Source organism: Mobula hypostoma, chromosome 7 (assembly GCF_963921235.1).
Source record: "Mobula hypostoma chromosome 7, sMobHyp1.1, whole genome shotgun sequence".
NCBI classification, from domain to species: Eukaryota; Metazoa; Chordata; class Chondrichthyes; order Myliobatiformes; family Myliobatidae; genus Mobula; species Mobula hypostoma.
In genome coordinates this window covers 157,702,453-157,729,125 of record NC_086103.1, presented here as the reverse complement: position 1 = coordinate 157,729,125, position 26,673 = coordinate 157,702,453, and the positions used below count along the sequence as shown (strand labels likewise).

At 41.1% G+C, this 26,673-nt stretch overlaps 1 protein-coding gene across 3 annotated transcripts in view; it reads right to left on the bottom strand.

Moving 5' to 3' along the window:
* The window catches only part of LOC134349695 (serine/threonine-protein kinase Nek5-like), a 44,034-nt gene that overhangs the window by 15,487 nt on the left and 1,874 nt on the right, over nt 1-26,673 (bottom strand). For all 3 annotated transcript variants that reach the window (XM_063054397.1, XM_063054394.1, XM_063054395.1), the window contains exons 2-12: nt 20,806-20,946; nt 19,835-19,931; nt 18,906-19,003; nt 9,510-9,593; nt 8,696-8,766; nt 6,640-6,726; nt 4,307-4,361; nt 2,732-2,932; nt 2,273-2,357; nt 1,575-1,699; nt 40-224 (exon numbers count right to left, since the gene is read on the bottom strand). In XM_063054397.1, coding sequence (XP_062910467.1) covers nt 40-224; nt 1,575-1,699; nt 2,273-2,357; nt 2,732-2,932; nt 4,307-4,361; nt 6,640-6,726; nt 8,696-8,766; nt 9,510-9,593; nt 18,906-19,003; nt 19,835-19,931; nt 20,806-20,922 — 1,205 coding nt within the window. In that variant the 5' untranslated portion in view covers nt 20,923-20,946. The remainder of the gene's footprint in view (nt 1-39; nt 225-1,574; nt 1,700-2,272; nt 2,358-2,731; nt 2,933-4,306; nt 4,362-6,639; nt 6,727-8,695; nt 8,767-9,509; nt 9,594-18,905; nt 19,004-19,834; nt 19,932-20,805; nt 20,947-26,673) is intronic.

Here is a 26,673-nt window from a genome sequence, read left to right as displayed (position 1 = left end):
TTACAGATATACAGTGATTGGTAAAGAATACAGATGTACCATTGGATTGCATCATGATTCACTCTCTGTCCATGATCTTCAATTAAACAATTGAAATTGGACACAGGTGAAGCTACGTGTTCCTTTCGTCTGTTCTCCAAGTAATCTAGATAACCATGATAATGTCCGTATCGTCCATCAAACTTGGGAGACTGTGGTTTCACAGGTGATAGGTGGTTAAATTGCTGTAGGGATAGTTAACAAAATTGTTTTAATTTTTTCATTTTAATAATAATTGTGTTCTAGAATCAGAATTTAATTATGTCTGAACTTATATCAATAAATAATTGCAATAAATCATTTTTATTGAATTCCCTGCAAACAGAGAAGGTAGACTAGCTGTATTACATCTTTAGTGAGTGCAAAATATTGTCCCCCATTTGGAAATGTTGCGGATTATCATTATTATATGTTCTATTAAGAGACATACTAAGCACGTAACTTATGGTATAATGAATTACCTTGAAGTATTGAATTTCTGTTGGCAAACAATAACTCACAATATACAACCATAATGTAAGAGATATTCATGAAAAACTTGGGTGTTGTGGGGATTGATAGTGTTCCAGTTACTGAACTAGGATTTAGCATTTGGATATGCATTTAGAGGTACAATATTACATCGTACCTCAATAGTTGGGGAATTCTGCACTCAGTTAATTGAATTGCTTCCCATACTGTATTTCCATTTTTTTCTCCAGAATGACCTACTGAAATTATTTTATTTTATTACAGTGCAGAACGGGCCCTTCTGGCCCAATGAGCCACGCCACCCAGAAATCTACTCATTTCACACCAGCCTAATCACAGGACAATTTACAATGATCAATTAACTTGTGTTTGGACTGTGGGAGGAAACCGGAGCACCTGGTGGAAACACGTGCAGTCATGGGGAGAACAAACAAACTTTTTACAGATGGTGCTGGAACTGAACTCTGAACTTCAATGTCCCCAAGCTGTAATAGCATTGCACTACTGTGGCCCCCTTCTGGGATATAAAGCTGGTAAAAATAATGATAATCTCTGAAAGACCAACCCCATGTCCCCGCCCGGTGAGGTGGAAATGGGTAAGGATGGCCAACAGGATTCTGGTGAAGCTGTATCGGGCAATCCCAATGTATAGTGGATACAATAGATTACAGAAACATCCATACCAACCATACCGTCAACTTTGGATGATGCAAACAGGAGGCCTATGCTCCACTGGGAGTTAAGAGTCCAAGAAGAAGTAGTAGAAAAATAATGATAACGATTGGGACACCAGACTATGATAAAACCTTGTGTGGTTCATTACTGTGATTTGGGAAAGGAGCATGACTACACATAACAGAAGTAAAGACAATTCAGAAATATTTCATTTTCTACAGCACACTTGGAAGTATCTTGGGCTCATTATGGGCTCCACATGTACAATGTACACTTCTTGGTATTTAAATTATTACAATCCTGATTCCTTGGTACAAATAATTTCCATTGGACCACAGTTGTGATCTCTGTCAGTATGTGTGAGTATACTTGGACTCTTTATACTGCACCTTGATATTTGGTCTGTTAACCAATCCTAATGGCTTCCATCCACAATGAGCTGGTAGCAGTTTCTTATTCACACATTCCTTTACTGGTTTCTTCACATCACATTTACCTTTCTGTATCTTTGGAGCTTTCAGGCAAAGACAATAATAGACAATGGATCAATAACTGATGTATTTCCAAATGTTTTACAGTATATTTCATACATCATCTCTGTGAATTACAAAAAAAGCACCCAGATAGAAGGTGTCATAACATAATTCATTTGAAATATATTTTTGAACAGCTTACAAAGTTATTAAATTTTAAAACTTGGTATATTGTTGAGTAAATGACAAAAGTAGCGAGAATTGGCTCAGTCAATGTCAGTATCTCCCCAGGCTGCTGAGTTACAAGTCAAAGAGATGTTTCAGAGGAGGGAGTTGCTTCCTACCTAGCTAGTACATTCTATAAATACCACAGGAGGAAACTGAATACATAATAATGACAAATACCATATTACAGTTTTGTTAATGAAATCAATGCAATCACAATTAGGAGAGTCAGAAAATGTAATATGACTATTTTACGCTACTGTGCAAAGTCAAAATAAACTGTCCCAATCTACTTCAGCTCCAACACACACCCCTTCCATCCACTTAATTCATGAATTTCTCACAGCGTTGCATAGGCCAATTTAGTTAAAAATAAAGTGCTGTTCTACCTGGTCTTGGGGTAGCCTTAGGAGGTCTGGGTGATGAAGACTTCTTTCCGTGAATGACCGTATGGCTGAATTCTTCTTTTAACAGCTGGAAACATAATACAAACACAGATGTTGTTTATTTAACTGACAGGAAATATGACCAAAATTTTGAAAATGCAGAACAAGATTCAATTCACTGTGACATTATTTTCCCTTATACAAATCTTATTATGATTAAATTGGTCAGTTTTTAAAGCAGCTTCTAGTTTTTGAATTAATAATTCAGGGATATCCATGGGACAAGATTAATTGTTAATTACATTGTGATATTTTGCAATAAAAATATAAAATATTCCATTTCTTTGCATTAGGACCTCTAGACAGTGTTCATGTTTTTAGCTTTAAATGTACAATAAATAAAACTTAATGTGGATATATTGAAAGTAAAATAAAATAAAATGTAATAGAACAAAGTCTTACCTCAGGGCTTAGGTATTTTCTGATACGCTTTTCTAAGAATGGCTTTTTTAATATTGAATTGATAGATGGTCTGTCACGGGGATTAACTTTAAATAGCTGAGCCAACAAGATCCGCATGTCGTAAGTGTATCTGGGATGTATTGGCCCATAGTGACCTTTGCAGATCTTCACCACTAACTGATGCAAATTACTGCCCTCAAACTGCAAGATAAAATTACCGAAATCTTACCCCAAAACATGATAAACATTAGTATAAATAATACCAGCTTGCTCATCTGCAGTGCTTTATTACACACATACCTTGATATGCTCAATCTAAATCAATTCAGCTCTTATTCTCTGTTATATCCCAACACCAGAAAGCACACAAAAGGTATAGTGATGGTCGAAATACTAATAAAGAAAACTAAACCCAGCGGCAAGTTCATTGTTTGCAAGTTCGGGGGTGTCATTTCAATTGAGGAACATGTTTGGTCCCGCACATCATCTTCTGCCTTGATTTTCCCAGCCATATGTACGTTTTGCTCTGCATTTAATTTATTTGGCCTCGCGACCTCGCAGCCAACCTGCTAAGCAGAGTGATCCATAGACAGCATCACTTCTCAGCTGGCAGATTCCATGGACCTGTCCTCTGATTACCTGCCGGCTCTTTTACACCTTGCCACGATCAGCAGTCTTTGAACAGGTTTTAAATATCTCCAAAGATCAGAGACATTAAAAACCATCTAAATATTCTTAAATAATTGCAAAATAAAGACAATTTACTGAAAATGTGTTTAACTGTCAGAAATTAATTTTAAAAACTGGCATTAAAAAATAGAATTAGAAATCAATTTATCTTTTCAATCAACAGGAGCAGCTCATGCAAACTAATGGAATGGTTTTACATTGTGCCAGTCCACGGTGTCATACAGCAGTGGGGTCAGATGTCGAGTCCATCTGGCCCCCTCAGTTGAGGACACCTTGGCTTTGCTGTTGGATTCAGTGCCGAATCAAGTGGCAAAGTGAACCAGGATCAGACTTCCAGCACATTAATTTAATTTAATGTATTTGTTTATTTACAGATACAGTGCAGAACAGGCCCTGAGGTTAACAGCTAAAATTAAGTGGCCAATATTCTTGAGATCAAAACTACACTCTTTACAAAGAAATGTTTGTTTCTGGATGAGTAACGTCACAGGAAAGTACAGCATTTATTGTGGCAATATTTAATTCTCTTAGGAAAGCAATTGTGAACCTTGAGTTCTGAGGGTATATGTAGTCAAAGTATTATAATAGTACTATTAGGTAGAGTTTCAACATTTAGTTGCCCAAGTCTATTTAATCTTGGAAATGATTTAAGCACTATTTCATGCTAGTGGGAAGGAACAGAATTGTATTTAAATAAACATGTTTTGCATTTATATCACAAACAAGAGAAAATCGGCAGATGCTGGAAATCTGAGAAGCATACACAAAATGCTGGAGGAACTTTGCATTTATATTCTTGAATTGATGGTGCACTGGCTGTTTAGCATTCAGAATTGCACATAAATATACATCATTGGTATTAATTCTGACAATCATGGCACTTACTGGATGGCTCAGGGTGGATAACTCGTATAGGACACATCCAAGAGACCAAATATCACTATAAAAATCAAAAACAATTTCACAAACAATGAGAAAAGAAATCCATATAAAAGATTTAGCCATAAATATAAAAAATTGTGTTAAATTAGCGTTTATTCAGTACAGAAGACTTCAATATAGTTGTGATGTTATTCCAAGGAAGACTTTTACATGGTTTAACTTCACTGCAATACGTACTTTAAGGTATTGTCTTTGAATACAATTGATCATCATAATGTCACACTAGATCAGCCCCTGATAAATATTCTACTTAGTTTTGCCACCGATCTAATAAAATAACTACAATCACACAAAATTGTTTCATTCTTTATTTCAGTTTCTGCCTAAGCTCTTTGAATGTTACACTTTGATTTTAACAGATTCTGTTTAAATGTAAAATATTTTCTTTTGCCATTATGTGATCAAAGTGTTAGGGAAGTTAATCCTACAAGGTGTATCCTCACTGACATACGGCTGAAAGCTAAGAGGATGCTCAGCTTGCATGGATAATATTTTAGCAACCCTCAGCAGTAGTCAGTTTTGTGATATGAACAGGGTGAGGAGGCACCAATGCACAGCTCTGATGCTTTCTGTGTGGAGTTCACAGGATTTGGAAATTGTGTGTATTTTCACCAGGAGCTCTAATTTCATCCCAATGCCCAAAGTCAAGTGTAGCAAGTAATTAGGAAGGCAAATGGTATTTTAGTCTTTAACACAAAGAAACTTAAGTACTGGAATAACGACATATTACTACAATTATATAAAAATGTGATCAGTCTGTGCCTGGAGTGTTGTGCACCGTTTTGGTTTCCTTACCTAAAGAAAGACTATATCTACTATAAAGGCATTGCTGTGAAGATTTACTGGACAGGTTGCAACAGTGGCTGGTTTGCCATACCAGGAATGATTGAGTAGATTATGGAAGTACATCTTCATCCCTTATCAGTAAAGCCTGCTTCCACCTATCATGTCAACTAAAACTTTGACAAACTTCTATAGATGTGCAGTGGAGAATTTATTGACTGACTACATCATAGTCTGGTATGATAACCCCAATGCCCTTGAACAGAAAAAGACTGAAAAATTAGTGGATATAGCCCAGCCCATCATGGGTAAAGCCTTCCCCACCATTAAGTGCATCCCCATGGAGTGCTGTCACAGAAAAATAGCATCCATCATCAGAGACCCCCACCATCCAAGCCATGCTCTCCTCACTGCTGCCATCAAAAAGGAGGTACAGGAGCCTCAGGACCCACACCACTAGGTTCATGAAAGGCTATTCCTTCAATGATCAGGCTCTTGAACCAGAGGGGATAACTTTACTTAACTTCACTTCCCCAACACTGAACTATTCCAACATCCTATGGACTTACTATCAAGGACTCTTCATCTCATGTTCTTGATATTATTTTACTTGTTTTTTTTTCTGTTGTTTCTTTGTATTTACTGTGAATACCCCCAAGAAAAATGAATCTCAGGGTTCGATATGGTGACCTATATGTACTTCGATAATCAATTTATTTTGAACTTTGAAATTTGATCATCTACTAGGCTCTATCTCAAAACTATTCCCTCATCTTCTTCACCTGACTCTAACTGCCCATCATCCTCCACCTCAGCTGGTTCCTTCTCTCTTCTCTCTACTGACTATGCTTCTTTTATACAATTAGTCCCCATGCAGGGTCTCATCCAAAATCTCAACCATCTCCTTGCCTCAACAGAGGCTGCCTGGTCTGCTGGGTTCCTCCAAGCATTTACATTTTGCTCGTTATTCCAGCACCTGCAATACCTCCAGATCAGGGATTGGCTATTCAAGGGCTGAGATGAGGAGAAATTTCTTCTCGTTGAGGGAGATGAATCTTTGGACTTCTCTATTCTTGAAGGCTGTGGAGGTTCAGTCATTGAGTTCATTAATTCAGAAAAGAAATAGATAGATTCCTAGATATTAAGGGAATGAATAGATAGGTAGATAGCACATTGAGGTAGATCACTTATGATCACAAAGAATGGTATAGAAGGCTCACAGGGCCAGATTATCTACTGCTCCTTTTTCTAATGTTCTTATTGTTTACATTTGAATTATCTTTTCACTGGCCTGTAATTGATGAAACTTCCAATTTCAGAGAGGGATCCGAACTGCGATAACTTATTGCCCTATTCATTGACTGGACTTAACTGAATGAATGCTGAACCAAATTTAGACCATAATGTGTTTGCACTCCAATATTTTATGGTCAAAATTTGGTGATACTAAATAAAAGGTGATACCGGCAGTAGGATAAATGCAAAATACTTACGTTTTGTTATTGTATGGTTGATTTTCACATATTTCAGGAGATAAATAGTATGGTGTTCCTATGCATGTATGTGCTAACTCCATGGTACTACAAGAAGAATACAAAACAGGAAACCAAAATAGCAAAAATTATATGATGCAACATAAATAATTTGACACCTTTGATCCACTTTGAGCCACAGTATACATTTTAATATAAAACCACTCTCTGAAATAAAACCCAATTTGATTAGCAGCTTAATTAACTCAAGTATTGAAAAACTATTACGTGGCTCACAGTAACTTTACAAGCACTGATGTCTGTAATACACTCCCATGGGTATAAGAGCAAAGAGGTCCTTCTGCAGCTGTACAGGGCCCTGGTGAGACCACACCTGGAGTACTGTGTGCAGTTTTGGTCTCCAAATTTGAGGAAGGACATTCTTGCTATTGAGAGAATGCAGCATAGGTTCACAAGGTTAATTTCCGGGATGGCGGGACTGTCATATGTCGAAAGATTGGAGCGACTGGGCTTGTATACTCTGGAATTTAGAAGGCTGAGAGGGGATCTTATTGAAACATATAAGATTATTATGGGATTGGACACGCTGCAGGCAGGAAGCATGTTCCCGCTGATGGGTGAGTCCAGAACCAGAAGCCACAGTTTAAGAATTAGGGGTAGGCCATTTAGAACGGAGTTGAGGAAAAACTTTTTCATCCAGAGAGTGGTGGATATATGGAATGCTCTGCCCCAGAAGGCTGTGGAGGCCAAGTCTCTGGATGCTTTCAAAAAAGAGATGGATAGAGCTCTTAAAGATAGTGGAATCAAAGGTTATGAGGATAAGGCAGGAACTGGATACTGATAGTGGATGATCAGCCATGATCACAGTGAATGGCGGTGCTGGCTCAAAGGGCCGAATGGCCTACTCCTGCACGTATTGTCTGTTGTCTATTGTCTATTGGAGCTTTTCCTGAATAGTAAAAAACAAAATAATTCAAATAACAGTGTGTTATTAGTTAGTGCATTACTTTTACATAATCTGTTGTTACAATTAATTAATTCAATTAACATAATTAATTTCATGGCAATGATTTTCATTTGTATCATGACAGCAATTCAATATTAGACTATGTGGAAGGAATATACTAGTCTACAATCAAATATTCTAAAAACAGAATAAATATCAGACTTTAGCTGAAGAAAAAAAAATCCTGTTACTGAAAAATGTGATCCATTGTCAATAATAGACCACTGCTTCATGGGTTCAAAAATAAAATATAAAGCTCATTATTATTTCCAGTTTTGTTGGCATTATGAATTCCTATGGGGAACAGATCTTCAGCATTTGGTATTGAGTATAAAACTATTTCCAAAGTATCTTAACCGTAATGCAAGTCAAGAGGAAAAATTGCCTCAGAATCTCAGAGCATTTTCCTCATCTACAAGAATTTTTCCAAGTGGTTGTAAAATGCAATTGAAAGATGCAATTGATAATCCTGTTTACATTTTAGGAATCAAAAACTTGCAATGACATAATTTCTATGTTTTTATGGCAATAAACAAAGTGTGCAAAGTTAATATACAAAGTGAGGTTCTCTTATATTGGTGGTTGTCACAACATCTAGGAATCATTTAGACCTAATGTAAAAGCTGCTTTTGTCATTTCAAAGAACACTTGCCTTTTCTCTATAACAGATTAATTTTCTCATCCACAGCCCTCCATGACTCATTTACAATTACTTGCGAAACCAACTTCCACCACTTTGTTAGAAGGAACATTACAGATTATGACAACGTTCGGAGTTAAAATATTTCTCCTCAGTTATTTTCTCATTTGTTCGAAAATGATTCTAAATCTATAACTTCCGGTTGTTGATTCATTCATCAAGGGAATAGGTTTTCTCTATTTATATCAAACCTTCCTGTCAATCTGTTGAGTTATCTCTAAATATACCTGATTTAACTTTTTCAACCTCCCTTCATAATTGAAGGCCATGGTATATCTTGGTTGAAGTTTCCTGTACACAATCCATTAGATTATTTGCATAAGAGAACTGTAATCTCAAAGACAACTTACTTGTTCAACATACGTGCTATTCCAAAGTCTCCTAGTTTTGCAGTTTTTCCATTATTACAAAGAAAAATGTTCTAAGAATGAAAATATTATTAGTTTTCATAAAGATATCTATGACAAAGACAGCATACTCACAAGCCAATTGTGACCATTTTTCTAGCGTGAAAAACCAATGTTTAATTCCAGTCATGAAATTCACTATTTTTCCCAAATGCCAGTTAATATCACAAAGTCAAAAGAAAAGAAGGAACATAAACATAGTTGCACCGTGTTTAATTCATTGGAACTGAAACGTTTTGTATCACCACGATAAAATGAGGTAGTGAAAAAAATGGTCGTTCTTTATCAGGAGTGGCCATTGGAACATTGTCCCGAGGCCAGTGGTACTCATTTATGACCTATTTCACTTGGTACTCCCAACATAAGGGAGTAGCAAACAGTTTTGAACAGAAAAAGAATACACAGGTAAGAAATTCAGATATATTTAGGATTATAGACATTTCAGAAAGTCTTGTTAGCTTAGTAATAAACTGAGTGTGGCACAACACAAAGGCTCCTAGAATGGCTTTTAATTAAACCATTCACATTTATTAATTTGAAATCTAGTAATCGCTGAAAACGATTACAATTATATTTCTAGATACTATTTCACTTACAAATATTTCAAGTATATTCAATTTTGATTAGCGATTGGCAAACCATCAAATATTTAGAGTGATAAGATATTTTAAAGGTAAAATATTTTGAAAAAAACTCAAAATGTTTCCAACAGGATTGAATATATCTGCTTATTATTACTATTTTCTTCACCTTTTACCTGTGTTTTAATGTCCCGGTGCAGGATCTTCCTATCATGAATGTGCTTCAGTCCCAAGCAGATTTGTACAAACCAGTCCAAGACCTAATGGAAAGGTTAGCGAAGTACCATTTAGGTTTCACATTTAAGTTCAAGAACAATCAACTGTGGAAACCCTAATAAGTGCCATTTTAGCAGTTATCCCACTTTCCTTCCCTGTACCCACATCCTCTCCCCTGGACTGGTCAGAATTTGAAAACTTGGCATTCTGGCTCCAACCTGCCTTATTCCCAACCAGCCTCATGTAGGTTCCAAACTTAAGGAAGGTGGGAGTCTAAGCATACAAATTAAAGTGTAACACGCATAAAATACTAGGAGAACTCAGCAAGTCAGGCAGCATCTACGGAGGGGAATATTCTATGGAGATGACACTTCAGGGTGAGACCCTTCTTGAGTATTCAGGACTCATTTTGGTTTGGAATGTTCTTGCTCACATCTATTGTTTGTATGAATTGTGTTTTTGCCCTTTCTCTGTGCATCTGGCGTTGGTCTTTATTTTTTTTTAATTGGGTTCTTTTGGGTTTCTTGCTTTGTGGCTGCCTGTAAGCAAACAAATCTCAAGGTTATATAATTTATTTATTTGTTGATAATAAAAGTACTTTAAAACTTTGAAGATTTCCAGCATCTGCAGAATCTCGTGTTTACAAATTAAAGTTGTAACCCATTAGCCTTATTGATATGGGAGTACAACATTTACTTCAATCCAGCAGCATAATCAAGGCAGCCAAGGTTGGCCTTGTAAAATGACTTTCTCACAGCTGGCAGAGTTGCTGCCTCACCGTGACCTAGGTTTGATTCTGGCCTTATTTTCCAAAGTACTGCCTGGCTTTCCTTCAGGTTCTCCACTTCCCTCTCACTTCTCAAAAGTATGCAAATTGAGAGATTAATTGGCCACTGTAAATTACCCTTGGTGTCTGCTGATAAAATCTGGGGAGTTGATGGGAACATGGGGAAAACGAAATGGGTTAAGATGTGATGTTTGGTGGTTGGTGCAGACTTGGAGAGCCAAGGGGTCTCTTTCTGTACTGTACCTAACCATGAAACAATGAGAACAACTTCTGAGCTTGGCCTTCCCCAATTGTCATGGAAAGCTGCCTACTTTATAAGTCTTCTTTCCACCTCCTGCGAGACTGATAACTAACAACTTCTGTCTTGATTGCTGACTTGCAGTCCTCTGGTGTTAGATGAGAGCATCTGCACGTGTCAGATGTGAGTCATGGGCCTTTGATTAAATGGAATCTGTAGGGTGTCTGAGCTATTTGGCTTTGCCTTGTTCTTTCAGTCTGCAAACCCAGCAGTCACCTTCCCTTTCAAATTAGTCTTGGCATCCTCCCTGTCACCTGCACAAGATTGAAAATCAAAATACCACAGGCATCAAATAATGAAGTTCTGAAAATGATTCAGCATCAGTGCAGAATGAAGGAGAATTAATATTTCAAGTCCACAACCCTTCATCAGAATTGGAAGATACCTGAGGAGACTTGTTAGATAGTACATGCACAAAAGACGTGTGCAATTTTTGTTGCCCTATTTCAGAAAGGATGTGTAGAGATTGGAAAGGATACAGAAGAGTTTGACTAGGATGCTGACTGGATTAGAAGGAGAAGGAGAAGTTGGACACACTTGAGTTATTTTCTCTGAAGCATTAGTGGCAGAGGGGAGACCTGCTTGAAGTTTATAAAATTATAAAAGGTATAGATAGACAGTCAGAATCTTTCTCCCAGAGTAGATGTTACAATACACATCTAGAGGCTCAGTGCTCAATCGTAAGCTCAACAGAGATATGGTTGGGCATTTTGTTTTGTGTTCAGTCCTTGTTCCAGTTTCATACCGTGTCTCGATCCTTGCCTCAGATACTCCAGCATTTGCGTCCAAACCATCCTTCATCAAGGTCTCTCGTCACGGTATGATTGACCCTAAACATGGATCCAGCAGGGTATCAGTGTCTTTCAACTGCTGTGGCCAGCCACAGTGAAAAGATTTCCAGACAGAGCCTGGAGATGCACAGCCTCCAGGCTGCCGAGTGTCAACCTCCACAAGCAGGAAGACAGAGTCACTTGGATGAGCCTGTCGGTCACTCTGTGGAGCCAATATATCTGGGTTCTTGCCATGGCTTCCTCACTCAATGCTCATTAGTGTTCCAACTCCAGCCATCCCAGTTCCCTTCAGAGCACAGAAAGGTGGCCTTCATGATCTCCCTCTTGACCGGGAGAGCCCACGCCTGGGCCTTTGTGCATTGGGAACGAAGGTCAGAGATTTGTTTGGACTTGGAGGAATTCATGGACACCATGAGGAAGATGTTCCATCCCCAGTGGAGCCAGATGAAGATGAAGACTGCCTGATGAAGATTTGACAGGGTGGACAGTCAGTGGCTGACTATGTTATTGAGTTCCAGACTTTGGCCCAAGAGAGTGGTTGGAACAGAGAAGCCTTAGCCACTCTATACCACCACAGACTCCGGGACAAACTAAAGGCTGCCATCACCTTAAGAGAGCCAGCAAGGGGGAGAGGTTCTCATTGACCTGTCCATTCGCCTCAATAATCGTCTGGTGGATCATAAGAGGGACTACATCATGAGGCCAAAGAGGGCTAACTCAAGCCTGGCCCCAACCCATCACGGTTCCACCCCCCTCGATGATCAGCCCGCCTCCTGCTCGGGACTCAGTCGACCCCACGCAGATCAGTTACACAAGGCTCTCTGCCAATGAGAGGTCCTGGCGTCGGAATCGAGGCTGATGCTAATACTGCAGGGAAGCAAGTCACCCGTGGGCCAAATGTCCGAAGCTGCAGCCATCAGGACAACTGGTAAGACTGTCCTGGGCTGGGAGGACTGTGACAGAAACAGCCTCCATTCCCAACCCTAAGGATTCAAGCATCACACTAAAGGCAGAGATCTCCTGGGGTATTAACAGAAGACGGGTGAAGGCTTTGGTGGACTCTGGGGCAGCTGGACTTGGGGGCTTCCCGTTGACTCAACATATCACTGCAAGAGTTGAGCCAGCCCATGTCCACAACTGTCTTGGACAGTCAACCACCAAGTTCCAGACAGTGGTGTTGCAGAAGAAGATAGGGGATCATGTGGAAGACACTAGTTTCTGTATTATTGACAATTATATTATTATTTCTATATTATAGAAACATAGAAACATAGAAAATAGGTGCAGGAGTAGGCCATTCGGCCCTTCGAGCCTGCACCGCCATTTATTATGATCATGGCTGATCATCCAACTCAGAACCCAGCCTTCCCTCCATACCCCCTGACCCCTGTAGCCACAAGGGCCATATCTAACTTCCTTTTAAACATAGCTAATGAACTGGCCTCAACAGTTTGCTGTGGCAGAGAATTCCACAGATTCACCACTCTCTGTGTGAAGAAGTTTTTCCTAACCTCGGTCCTAAAAGGCTTCCCCTCTATCCTCAAACTGTGACCCCTCGTTCTAGACCTCCCCAACATCGGGAACAATCTTCCCGCATCTAGCCTGTCCAATCCCTTTAGGATCTTATACGTTTCAATCAGATCCCCCCTCAATCTTCTAAATTCCAACGAGTACAAGCCCAGTTCATCCAGTCTTTCTTCATATGAAAGACCTGCCATCCCAGGAATCAATCTGGTGAACCTTCTTTGTACTCCCTCTATGGCAAAGATGTCTTTCCTCAGATTAGGGGACCAAAACTGCACACAATACTCCAGGTGTGGTCTCACCAAGGCCTTGTACAACTGCAGTAGTACCTCCCTGCTCCTGTACTCGAATCCTCTCGCTATAAATGCCAGCATACCGTTCGCCTTTTTCACCGCCTGCTGTACCTGCATGCCCACTTTCAATGACTGGTGTATAATGACACCCAGGTCTCGTTGCACCTCCCCTTTTCCTAATCGGCCACCATTCAGATAATAATCTGTTTTCCTGTTTTTGCCACCAAAGTGGATAACTTCACATTTATCCACATTAAATTGCATCTGCCACGAGTTTGCCCACTCACCCAACCTATCCAAGTCACCCTGCATCCTCTTAGCATCCTCCTCACTGCTAACACTGCCACCCAGCTTCGTGTCATCCGCAAACTTGGAGATGCTGCGTTTAATTCCCTCATCCAAGTCATTAATATATATTGTAAACAACTGGGGTCCCAGCACTGAGCCTTGCGGTACCCCACTAGTCACCGCCTGCCATTCTGAAAAGGTCCCGTTTATTCCCACTCTTTGCTTCCTGTCTGCTAACCAATTCTCCACCCACACCAATACCTTACCCCCAATACCGTGTGCTTTAAGTTTGCACACTAATCTCCTGTGTGGGACCTTGTCAAAAGCCTTTTGAAAATCCAAATATACCACATCCACTGGTTCGCCCCTATCCACTCTACTAGTTACATCCTCAAGAAAATTATTATTATAGGAAAATTGCAATGGGTCCAGGTCCTCGCTGAGGCAGGAGTTCAGTCTAGTCATAACCAATCTCTCAAAGCATTTAATCACTGTAGATGTGAGTGCTACCGGGCAATAGTCATTAAGGCAGCCCACATTATTCTTCTTAAGCACTGGTATAATTGTTGCCTTTTGAAGCAAGTAGAAATTTCTGCCTGTAGCAGTGAGAGGTTGAAAATGTCCTTGAATACTCCTGCTAGTTGGTTGGCATAGGTTTTCAGAGCCTTACCAGGTACTCCATCAGGATCTTCTGCCTTGTGATGGTTCACTATCTTTAAACACAGCCTAACATCGGCCTCTGAGACAGAGATCACAGGGTCATCAGGTGCAGCAGGGAGGTCTGCAGCAAGGGAAAGGCCTCGACTCTTCCACCACACTGACCCTACGACTGTGCTATCGATCTTCTGCCAGTTTCTTGTCCTCCATGGAGGCCAATTATACGTGCTCTCAGATCCAGAGAGAAGCGCAATGTAAGCGTATATAAACGAGGGTCTTGCTGTGGGATTCATTCAGCCCTCCACCTCATGAGCCGCCGCAGGCATCTTCTTCGTTCGAAAGAAAGATGGGAGCCTGCAGCCATGCATTGATTATAAACCACATAACAGCCAAGAATCGTAACCCCATTTCCACTCATGAATACTCCCTTCGAGATTCTCCAAGGGGCAAGTGTATTTACCAACATACATCAAAGTTGCTGGTGAACGCAGCAGGCCAAGCAGCATCTATAGGAAGAGGTACAATCGACGTTTCAGGCCGAGACCCTTCGTCAGGACTAACTGAAGGAAGAGTCAGTAAGGGATTTGAAAGCTGGAGGGGGAGGGGGAGATGCAAAATGATAGGAGAAGACAGGAGGGGTAGGGATAGAGCCGAGAGCTGGACAGGTGATTGGCAAAAGGGATACGAGAGGATAATGGGACAGGAGGTCCGGGAAGAAAGACAAGGGCGGCGGGGGGGGGAGACCCAGAGGATGGGCAAGAGGTATATTCAGAGGGACAGAGGGAGAAAAAGGAGAGTGAGAGAAAGAATGTGTGCATAAAAATGAGTAACAGATGGGGTACGAGGGGGAGGTGGGGCCTAGCGGAAGTTAGAGAAGTCGATGTTCATGCCATCAGGTTGGAGGCTACCCAGATGGAATATAAGGTGTTGTTATTTTTATGCACACATTCTTTCTCTCACTCTCCTTTTTCTCCCTCTGTCCCTCTGAATATACCTCTTGCCCATCCTCTGGGTTACCCCCCCCCTTGTCTTTCTTCCCGGACCTCCTGTCCCATGGTCCTCTCGTATCCCCTTTTGCCTATCACCTGTCCAGCTCTCGGCTCTATCCCTCCCCCTCCTGTCTTCTCCTATCATATCCCTCCCCCTCCAGCTTTCAAATCCCTTACTCACTCTTCCTTCAGTTAGTCCTGACGAAGGGTCTCGGCCTGAAACGTCGACTGCGCCTCTTCCTATAGATGCTGCTTGGCCTGCTGCGTTCACCAGCATCTTTGATGTATGTTGCTTGAATTTCCAGCATCTGCAGAATTCCTGTTGTTTGTATTTACCAAGTTAGACCTGCGGAGTGCATACAATCTGGTCCATATAAAGGAAGGTGATGAGTGGAAGAATGCATTCAATACATCAACAGGACTCCATGAGTACCTGGTTATTCCATTCAGCCTTGCAAACCTCCAGCAGATTCAGGCCTTTATAAACAACATGCTCCGGGATACTCTACATAAGTACACCATCGTCTACTTTGATGATATCCTAATCTTCTCAAAGTCCATGGAGGAGCATGTCACTTACATCAGGGATATTTTAAAGAGACTTTTAGACCATGGACTTTATGTCAAGCTAGAGAAGTCCGAATTTCATATGACGACCATTTCATTTTTGGGTTTCATCATCTCCCATGCAATCTCAAGATGGACCCTACCAAAACCCAAGCAGTCAGAGATTGATCACAACCATCCAATGTCATACGAGTCCAACGATTCCTGAGGTTTGTTAACTTTTACTGGAAGCTCATCAGGAACTTCAACTCCATGGTAGCTCCACTGAGGGCTCTAAGAAATCCACGGGCCCCTTTATCTGGACTACTGAAGCAGAGGCTGCTTTTGCAGAGCTCAAACAATGGTTCACATAGGCTCCCAACTTGGTTTCACCTAACTGGACCTTCCCTTCATTGTGGAGGTGGATGCTTTGGACATCAGAGTGGGTCCAATGTTGTCTCAATGGTCACCTTCAGACAGTTAACTGAACCTGCGTGCATTCTACTCCAGGCAGCTATGTCCAGCAGAAAGAAACTATGACATTGGGAATCAGGAGCCTCTAGCAGTTAAGTTGGCATTAGAGGAATGGCATCTTAGGCTTGAGGAGGCCATGAGCTTGTTTATTGTTTGGACAGACCTCAAGAACCCGGCTTATATTCAGGAGGCCAAGCATCTGAATTCCAGGTAGCCCAGGTGGCCTCTTTTCTTTAACCGTTTAAATTTTGTCTTGACGTATCAACCAGAGTCAAAGAATTGCCTTGGACAATGCCATCATCTGCAGTGGAGATGGCCAAAATTGTCCTGGACCAGGTTTTCAGAATCCATGGTATTCCAGTAGACATTGTCATGGATCATGGTCCACAATTCATATCCCGTTTCTGGAGGGTGTCTGTAAACTGATTGGTGCACCAGCATGTCTCTCGTGGGTTTCACCCATAGTCCAATGGCCAGACAGAGAGAGTCAACCAAGATTTGAAACAAACCCTAAGATGCCTGGCCTCAGGAAGACCTGTGGAAAGGTGCAGTCATTTGACGTGGGCCGAAGTCACCCACCACACTTTACAGCATTCAGCACACGGTATTCTCTGTCACTCTTCCCTGAGCAACAGGCCGCGGTTGGGGTTTCTGCAGCCGAAGATCTTGTCCAACACTGCAAGCAGAAATCGATTAAGGTAAGGCAGCTTTTGGACTCTACCCGGAGGTCGGAGACCAAGGCTAATTGAAGGAGAAGACAGGAACTTGCCTCACAACTTGGACAACAGGTCTGACGTTCCACTCAGGATTTCTCTATCTGGGTGGAGTCTAGAAAGTTGGTGCCCAAGTTCATTGGGCCCTTCAAGGTCCTCAAGAAAGTAAACCCAGCGGCTTACATCTTGCAGCTCCCTAGTACCCTGAAGCTCAATCCCACTTTCCACATCTCTAAATCAAAACCTATCAGCACCAGTCCCTTGGCCCCACCACCACCACCAGGTTTATCAATGGGGAATGTGGTCTTCATGGTGAGCAGAAATTTGGACTCATGAACTGTTTGGGATACTCAGCAACACCTTCTGGACTGGGAGGTATTCGGACCTGAGGAAAGGTGCTGGATGCCTGTAAAGGACAATCTTGGATCCGGTTCTCATCCATGACTATCATCAGCATCTCTCTGGACAGCCAGGGCCATCTGGAGTTGGCTGTGGGGAAGAGTGTCCTGGTATGACAAGCACCCAACCATGCCAGCTTCTGGGGTCTAGAAGCTCAAACGCCCCAGAGTAACTGGCGCAGCACCTTTACGGACTCAGGACCATCCCGTTAAATGGCAATCATGTGTTGGCACCAACTTCAGTATTTATGAAGTATCTGAAATGAGGTTCAATGCTCAATCATAAGCTCAACTAAAGATATTGTCCAGCATATTGTTCTACGCTCCGTTCTCGTTCCATTTTCACAACTTGTCTTGATCCTTGCCTCAGGTACTTCAGCATTTGGGACCTCACCATCCTTCGTCAAGGCCTCTCGACAAAGTAGAAATATTATATGACGTGCACTTATGATGAGAAGGGAAACCTTAAAAGGAGATTGTGTGTGTGTGTTGCTCAGACTTCCAGCATCTGCGGTTCTCTCTTGTTTGAGAATGGATGTGTTTACTTTTAGATAGACACATGAATATGGAGGGAATGGAGAGTTAAGCTATTTCTTTTACTTCTTCTTTTTTCAATTATGATACTGCTCCTATTGGAACCAGTGATTTACATGTTGATGGTGTTTTCAGGCTGATTGAGCAACCTGGCACTCTGCTGTCTGTGAGGGACTTCTGAGCAGAGTGCTTGGCCTGAGGGCAAGAAGTTAGGAGACAAGGCGCAACCCCTTGATCGACTTCATTTCTCGATGATTAAAGTACCAAGCAAGATTGAAATCAACGGGGATGAGAGTGGAAGGAAAATGAGTATTTAGTGTCATCTGCCTGCATTTGGCCAGTCCCTCTCTCCCTCTTGCTCGCTGCTTCTGAGTGAAAGTGCCTGTGGTTGACCGGTCTCTCTCTCCCTCTTGCTAGACACTGCAGGAGGATGGCGCTGGAATCTTGGGTCTTGGGCAAGGTTTAATAAATGCGGTTTGTGAATTGGACTCTATGGTTCATGTTACGATGTGTTTCAGATTTATGATTACTCCTGTTTTCATCGCCATTTTGTGCGATTTTGATCAGGGCAGACTGGCTCTGCGGCCGGCAGTTAACGAACAACAAGCTACTGAATTGAACTGGACTGAACTAAACTGAACATTTCTAGACTGTTTCGATTACTTTGTGGTTTGATGTTTTATATTGTGTTTTTTGCTCATTTTTGCCATTTGCCTTGTTTGCTCTTCTTTTGCACGTTGGGTGTTTGATGAGTTCCATGGTGTTTCTTTGTTTCGTGGCTGTCTGTGGGAAGACAAAGCTCAGGGTTGTATATTGCATTCATACTTTGATAATAAATGTACTTTGAATCTTGAATCTTGAATGTGCATGGAGAAGGGATTAGTTTAATTTGGCATTGTGTTCAGCACAGACATAGTGAGCTGAAGAACCTGTTCCCGTGCTGTACTATTCTATTGTTCTGTTTAAGTCTAGTGAATCCAGGATTTCTTCCCCTGCTCCACATCCTACAGCATACAGCACGCCTCATGTCTATCCACCAAATCAAGAGCATATTTGGTCCCTACCTGGTCCTCTTCAAACCAAACACCTTGTTGCATATTGACTCTGTGCATCAGGTCACCACCATCACAGTACTCCATTACTATGTATAGATTTTGTCTCTCTGCAAATGAGATACAAATGATTCCTTTTATAAATCATGTCCATGGCTTTTAAAAGGAGATTTATTTAACTAACATCATCCATATGGCTTTAAATGAAATTCAAGAAAGCAGTCAAGAAGAAAAAGTATTCAACTAACAAACAACAGATTGTGGGAATTAACTTTAATTTTAGGCTGTGCTTAAACAAGTAGGAGCCAGGATAAGTCAAAAACTCAACTGTTCAGACTTCTGCTAACGCCACGGCATCAATATATTTTGGTAGGAAGTACAGACTGGAATCCAAATGATGGGAAGCCCAGAGGGCTTTCTATAGGTTCTGGAATGGGGTTCTGGATGCCATTTATAGAAATCTAGACCATGGGAGACCTAAACATTCCTTGGATTGATCAAGACAACAATCACACCTGGCCCACATAGGAAGTTACTTTATTGTTCATATAAAATACAAATGTGTGAGGGTCTCTCCAGCTTCTGAAGCACAGCACCTATAACAATGGACTCTAAACACAGAATATATGTTCAAGTATATAAACACAAAATATAGACTTGCAGTTTTAATGCAATCCTTTTTCGTACTTAAAGGACTGGGGTCAGCTCTTTATCCTAACATATTGTTTTGCAAAGGAAGGAGGAGAAGGAGGGTTAGTGTCAAACATCAATTCAGTCAAAATATTTTAGCCGAGCAGGACACTTCCTGTGAAATAGAAGCAATGGGGCAATGTATCACAAATGGTTCGTTGTCTTTACCCATATGATAGAAATCAGTACTTTAAATCACCAGTTAACTGAAAATATACTGCAGTTATCTGAAAAGAAAGAAAAATAGAGACCTTCAAATGAATCCAGAAATGTAACAATGTTAGGATGCTTCATTTTTTCCATAAGCATCACTTCTTTAAAAGAAGCTTCTCTTTCTTTCTGGCACATCTGAGAGTAAAAAGATAAAATATTTTTAAGTTATAAAAACAGAAAATCGTGGAAGTACTCAGCAACTCAGCTCATGGATAGAGGAAAGGAGTTAATTTTTCAGGTCATTAACCTCCCACTGAAGATGCCGGAAACTCTTCAGGACATATTTTTATAGTCCTGGTAGGTCAAATATGATGACGGAATATAATATAGTATTAAAGGTAAGACCTCGTCAGTGTGGAGGATCGGAGGGATCTTGTGGTCCGAGTCCACAGGACACTCAAGGCTGCTGCGCAGGTTGACTCTGTGGTTAAGAAGGCTTCTTCCCAGGGCTGGAATGGCTAGCACAAGAGGGCACGGTTTTAAGGTGCTTGGAAGTAGAGAGGAAATATCAGGGGTAAGTTTTTTTATGCAGAGGGTGGTGAGTGCGTGGAATGGGCTGCCGGCAACGGTGGTGGAGGCGGATACAATAGGGTATTTTAAGAGACTCCTGGACAGGTACATGGAGCTCAGAAAAATAGAGGGCTATGGGTAAACCTAGGTAATTTCTAAGGTAAGGATATGTTCGGCACAGCTTTGGGCCTGTATTGTGCTGTAGGTTTTCTATGTTTCTACGTTTCTATGAAAATATAAGATTAGGCAAAGACTAGAAGGTAGTCAGAAAGAATGGGGAGAAGACCAGGAAGCAGAGTGAAGACCAGAGAGATTGTTAAAAAGATCATAACCACTTTAATACGTTTCACCAGTTAGGTAGTTATTACAAATGCAAACCACATATAATCTGTACAATTTTTGTCTTATTGGCAGGAAACAACTGGTTTCGTTCATTAAATATCTTACATTTAAACATATTTTCAGTCTAGAGTAGATTTATTTTGGATGTCACCCTCACCTTTGCCATTTTAATCTGTTTTATCACAACCCGTGTGCTGTCACCTTTGGCTTTAACCAAGAAAGCTTTTCCAAATGCTCCTTCACCAATCTGCCTGATAACATCATACTTATCCATTGTGGTAGATAATCTGTAAGAAACCTAAAACAAAAAATACATCTTTTAATTGCAAATTTGAAGATCATTTTTATGCAGACAGTAGATACAGTAGATACTGGAATCTGAAGCAACACCAAAAGGTTTGTTGGAGGAACCAAACAGGTTGAGCATCATCGATGGTGGGAAAGGACTTGTACCTGTTTCACGTCAAAACCCTGCCTCAGGACTGAAAATGGAGAGGGAAGATAGCCAGTATAAAGAAGAAGTGAAACAGGGACCAGCAGGGACTGATGGACTGAGGAGGGCGGAAGGAGGACTGGAAGTGAATCAGAAAGGAAGGTTGCTGGGGAGGGGGGCGCAGGGGGTAATAATGAGCAGAACAGGAAGTCACAGAGGTGGCAGTCCCTGCAGAAAGAAGAAAGGAGTAGGAACAGAAGATATGGGTAGGAGTGGGTCTCAGAGCAACTGGCACCCTCACACTAACCACATCTCCTCCACACCAATATCCTTCCTTTCTTCTTCTACAGGAACCACTCCCTCTGTGACTGCTGATCTGCTCACCCATCTCTACCCACCACCCCATGAGCCCAGGCGCTTCCCCCTACCCCACAGGAGGTGCAATATTTGTTTTGACAGCTCCTTCCTAACCACCACATAGGGACCTAAACAGCCCTTCCAGGTGATGCAGTGATGCATGGATTCTTCCTCCAACTTGTCTACTACATTCTATTGCCTCTTCTACATTGGTGAGACCATAGATTCACAAAGCTTGGACCTCTGACCCAGCAGATTCTTGCTGGCCTAGATTCTCATTTAAACGAGTCCTATTTGCCTGTGTTTGGCCCATAGCTTTATAAACTTTTCTTATCTGTGTACCTGCCCAAGAACCTTTTAAATGTTGATAATTTATCTGCCTCAAACACTTCCTCTGGCAGCTCATTCCATATACTCACAGGATGAAAAGATTTCACCTCAGATTCCTATTAAATCTTCCCCCCCCCCCCCATTTTAAACCGATGCACACTAGTTTGTGACTCCCCAACTCCAGGAAAAAGATCACTCCTCAATCTCCTACGCTCCAAAGAGAAAAGTTCCAACTTACTCAGCCTCTCTCCATAACTCAGTCCCTTGAATCCTGGCAATATCCTTGTAAATCTCCTAAGCAGACTTTCAAGCTTAATGGTATCGTTGTTAAGCAGGGTGAACACAATATTCCAAATACGACCTAACCGACGACTTGTACAACCAAACCCAGGTTAGGTGCACTTTTTTGCAGTCATGTGCAGAGCAGTTGAAAATCAAATCATTGTGCATCCGTTCTGTAAGACCTATCCGAAACTCCCTTCCCAGAATTGACTTTTCATTTCCCTTAATTGATATTGCCTGACCTGCTGAGTTCCTCCAGCATTTTATGTGTTACTATCAAGAAAATGTGGAGTATAACCAATAGCTGCGGGAATAATAATTACTTTAAGTTTGATGGATTTGATGTCACCTTAAGGTCTTCATATGGCTAATCATAGCAATGTCATTATTTCAGACTTACATCTTCTATTGAGGAATGATTGTCTTTATAGACAGTATAGTCTCTTATTTCTTCAGGTTTGAGCAAATAAAAATGAGTGAAAATGATGCTCAGTTCCAGACTAACATCAAGGAACCCCTAATATTCTTTTCCCTTTGGAACCAATCTCCAGCTTCAGCTAAGAGTGAAAATAACTTTCCATATTTTTCTTCTTCAAATCAACCCTAATTTTGAACAAATCCATCTGATCTCTTCTTAACATTGGGAACCTGGTACATTTATCCATGAACAGAACTAATTCCCACAGGTTCAGACTTCAGACTGAAAACCCCTGGTAAAGTCATGTACAAGATTTTACAAGTCACCTTTATATTTTGTCCTGGGAATGAACCATCATTAATTGGTAAGGAAATAATAAAACCCAATGTTCCAATCAGCTGTGAGAGCAATTGATACACAATAAAAACTGATTTGTCATAATTTAATTAACAACATTATAATGTGGCTGGATTTATTAAAGGCCATGTCTTTATTCACTCAGTAGCTATTTTATTAGGTAAACCATAAGAGCATATGACGTAAGTGCAGAATTAGGTCATTTGTCCCATCAAGCCTGCTCCACCTTTTGATAATGGCTGATCCATTTCCCTCTCAGCCCCAATCTCCTGCCTTCTCCCCATATCCCTTCATGCCTTGACTAATCAAGAATCAACCAACCTCCACCGTAAATATACACGATAACCTGATCTCCACAGCCACCTGTGGCAACAAATTCCACAGATCCACCACCTTAAGGCTAAAGAAACTCCCTCTCATCTCCTTTCTAAATGGACATCCCTATATTCTGAGGTTGTCCTCTCTGCTCCTACCCTCCCCCACATCCACTCTATCTGGGCCTTTCAACAACCATTAGGTCTCAATGAGACACCTCCTCATTTTTCTAAATTCCAGTGAGTACAGCACAGGGCCATCAAACACTTCTAATATGACAAGACTTTCACTCCCAGAATCATTTTTATGAACCTCTTTTGTACCCTCTCCAATGCCAGCACATTCTTTCCTAGATAAGGGGCCCAAAACTGCTCACAATACTCCAAGTGCCTTACAAAGCTTCAGCATTACATTGTCATTTTTATATTCTAGTCCTCTTGAAATAGATGCTAACATTGCATTTGCTTCTTTACCACCAATTCTATCCGCAAGCTAACCTTTACGGACTCCTGCATAAGGAATCCCAAGTCCCTTTGCATCTCAGATTTTTCAATTTATTCTCCATTTAGAAAATAGTCTACACTTTTATTCCTCCTACCAAATGCATGACTATATACTTCCTGACGCTATAGTTATCTGGCACTTCTTTGCCCATTCTACTAATTTGTCCAAGTCCTTCTGCAGCCTCCCTGTTTCCTCAACACCACCTGCTCCACCACCTATCTTCGTATCATCTGCACACTTGACCACAAAGACATCAATTCCATCATGCAAATCATTGACATGCAATGGAAAAAGAAGCGGTCCCAACACTGACACCTGTGGAACACCACTGTGCATAAGCAGCCAATCAGAAAAAGCTCCCTTTATTCCGACTCTTTGCCTTCTGCCAATCAGCCACTGCTCTATCCATGCTAGTATCTTTCCTGTAGTACCACGGGATCCTATCTTGCTAAGCAGGCTCATGTGTGGCACCTTGTCAGCAGCCTTCAGAAAGTACACAACATCCAGCTATTCTCCTTTGCCTATTCTGCTTGGTATTTCCTCAAAGAGTTCAAACAGATCTGTCACACAAATTTTTCCCTTAAGGAAACCATGCCGACATTAGCCTATTTTACTATGTACCTCCAAATACCCCGAAACCTCTTCCTTAATACTGTAATTGACTCCAACATCTTCCCAATCACTGAGGTCAAGCCAACTGGCCTATAATTTCCTATCTTCTGCCTCTCTCCCTTCTTGAAGAGTGGTGTAACATTTACAATTTTCTGGTCCTCTGGAATCATTCCAGAATCTAGTCATTCTTGAAAGATCATTACTAATGCCCCCACAATCTCTTCAGCAAGCTCTTTCAGAACACTGGGGTGTGATCCATCTGGTCCAGGTGATTACCTACCTTCAGACCTTTCAGCTTCCCAAGCACCTTCTCCATAGTAATAGCAACGGCACTCATTTCTGCCCCCTGACACTCCTGAACTTCTGGCATACGGCTAGTATCTTCCACAGTGAAGACATGCAAAATATTTATTTGGTACGTTCGCCATTTCCTTGTCCCCGATTACTACCTCTCCAATGTGATTGTCTAGTGGTCTGATATCTACTCTTACCTCTCTTTTACTCTTTATTTATCTGGGAAAAAAATTTGGTATCCTCTTTGATATTATTGGCTATAGTACCTTCATATTTCATCTTTTCCCTCATGGCTTCTGTTAAAAGCTTCCCAATCCTCTAACTTCTCACTAATCTTGCTCTATTAAACCCCATCTCTATCCTGCGCCTTTCAAATTGCCATCTCATAGGCATTTACAAATTCCCCTTCTTGGGGTCCAGCACCAACCTGATTTTCCCAATCTACCTTCATATTGAAGTCCCCCATGACTATTGTAACATTGCCCTTTTGACATGCATTTTCTAGTTCCCATTGTAATTTGTAGCCCACATCCTGACTACTGTTTGGAGACCTGTATATAACTCCCATCAGGGGCTTTTTATGCTTGAAGTTCTTTAATTCTACTCACAATGATTTCTATGTCACCTCTTTCTAAGTGTTTGGTTTCATTTTTACCAGCAAAGCCATGCCACCCCCTCTGCCTACCTGCCTGTCCTTTCGATAAAATATAAATAATAAATGGGTACATGGATGGGAAGGGTATGGGGGGCTATGGACCAGGTACGGGTTGATGGTACGAGGGATATTAATGGTTCAGCATGGAGCAGGTGGGCCGTTTCAGTGCTGTAGTGTTCTGTGACCCTTTAAGACTCTACATAGTGGCCACTTTATTAGATACTCCTGTACCCCTGCTTGTTAATGCAAATACCTAATCTGTCAATCATACGGCAACAACTCAATACATAAAAGCATGCAGACAAGGTCAAGAGGTTCAGTTTTTGTTCAGATCAAACATCAGAATGGAGAAGAAATGTGACTTCCAGCATGGAATGATTGTTGGTGTCAGATGAGGTGGTTTGAGTATCTCAGAAACTGCTGATTTCCTGGGAACAGTCTCCAGAGTTTACAGAGAATGGTATAGAAACAAAAAAAAATTCCGCTGAGAGCCAGTTCTGTGGGCTAAAATGCCTTGTAAATGAGAGAGGTCAGAGGAGAATGGCCAGACTGGTTCAAGCTGGCAAATGGGCAACAGTAAGTCAAATAACCACAGGTTACAACAGTGGTGTGCAAAAGAGCATCTCTGAAGCAACACACCTTGAAGTGGATGGGCTAGAGCAACAGAAGACCAGACTGTGTTCCACTCTCATACCTAATAAAGTGGCCAATGAGTGTATTTCAGTTTGACCCATGAAGCAGTTCCAATTTCGATAATGCACTATGGACTAACACTATTAAAATATAAAGCTTAGAATAACAGTGTCTTTTCATTGAAACAAGCAGAACTGACCATGGCCAATCCTCTCATTTTAGGCCTTGTTTTCCAATATAATTTATTTTACTAAATCATAACAAAAGTTTATGGTAGCAGTTCATAATAAGGAGAGAATAATCAACAGCAACAGATGATAATTCCAAATAGCAAAATACAAGGTCTCGGTAGCAAAATACACGGTTTGGGCACACTGCTCTCTCTAAGCTGCGGGGGTGCATGGCCGCGCAGTAACTGATTAGCTCCTGCGCACATAGCTGTTGTAGCCCACGTAGCTGAAATTTACTTTGATATAATGTTAGTATAATTTTTTGATAATATAAGTGTTGATCCAGTATTGCAAAGAGCGAGTTAATGAATGTAACGATCCAATTTGCAACTACTGCCTGAAGATTTTAACAAATGCACAATATCGAGAAGAGTTAACTGTCCTTAACGATGTTAAATACGGCATCTCTTTGTAAATTCTTTCAGAAAAGCTGTTGGAATATAATTGAAGCTCTTCAGTAAGCAAAACCAAAAATTAACAAGTTACGGCCACTGTATCTTGGCGACGCCCCTTATTGAAGTGAAAAAGTGAAAGATCTGCTTGTATCTATAATTTCCGATGTCGATACCGCCCCTATTATTCGATTCATTCCGTGTGTGTAATCA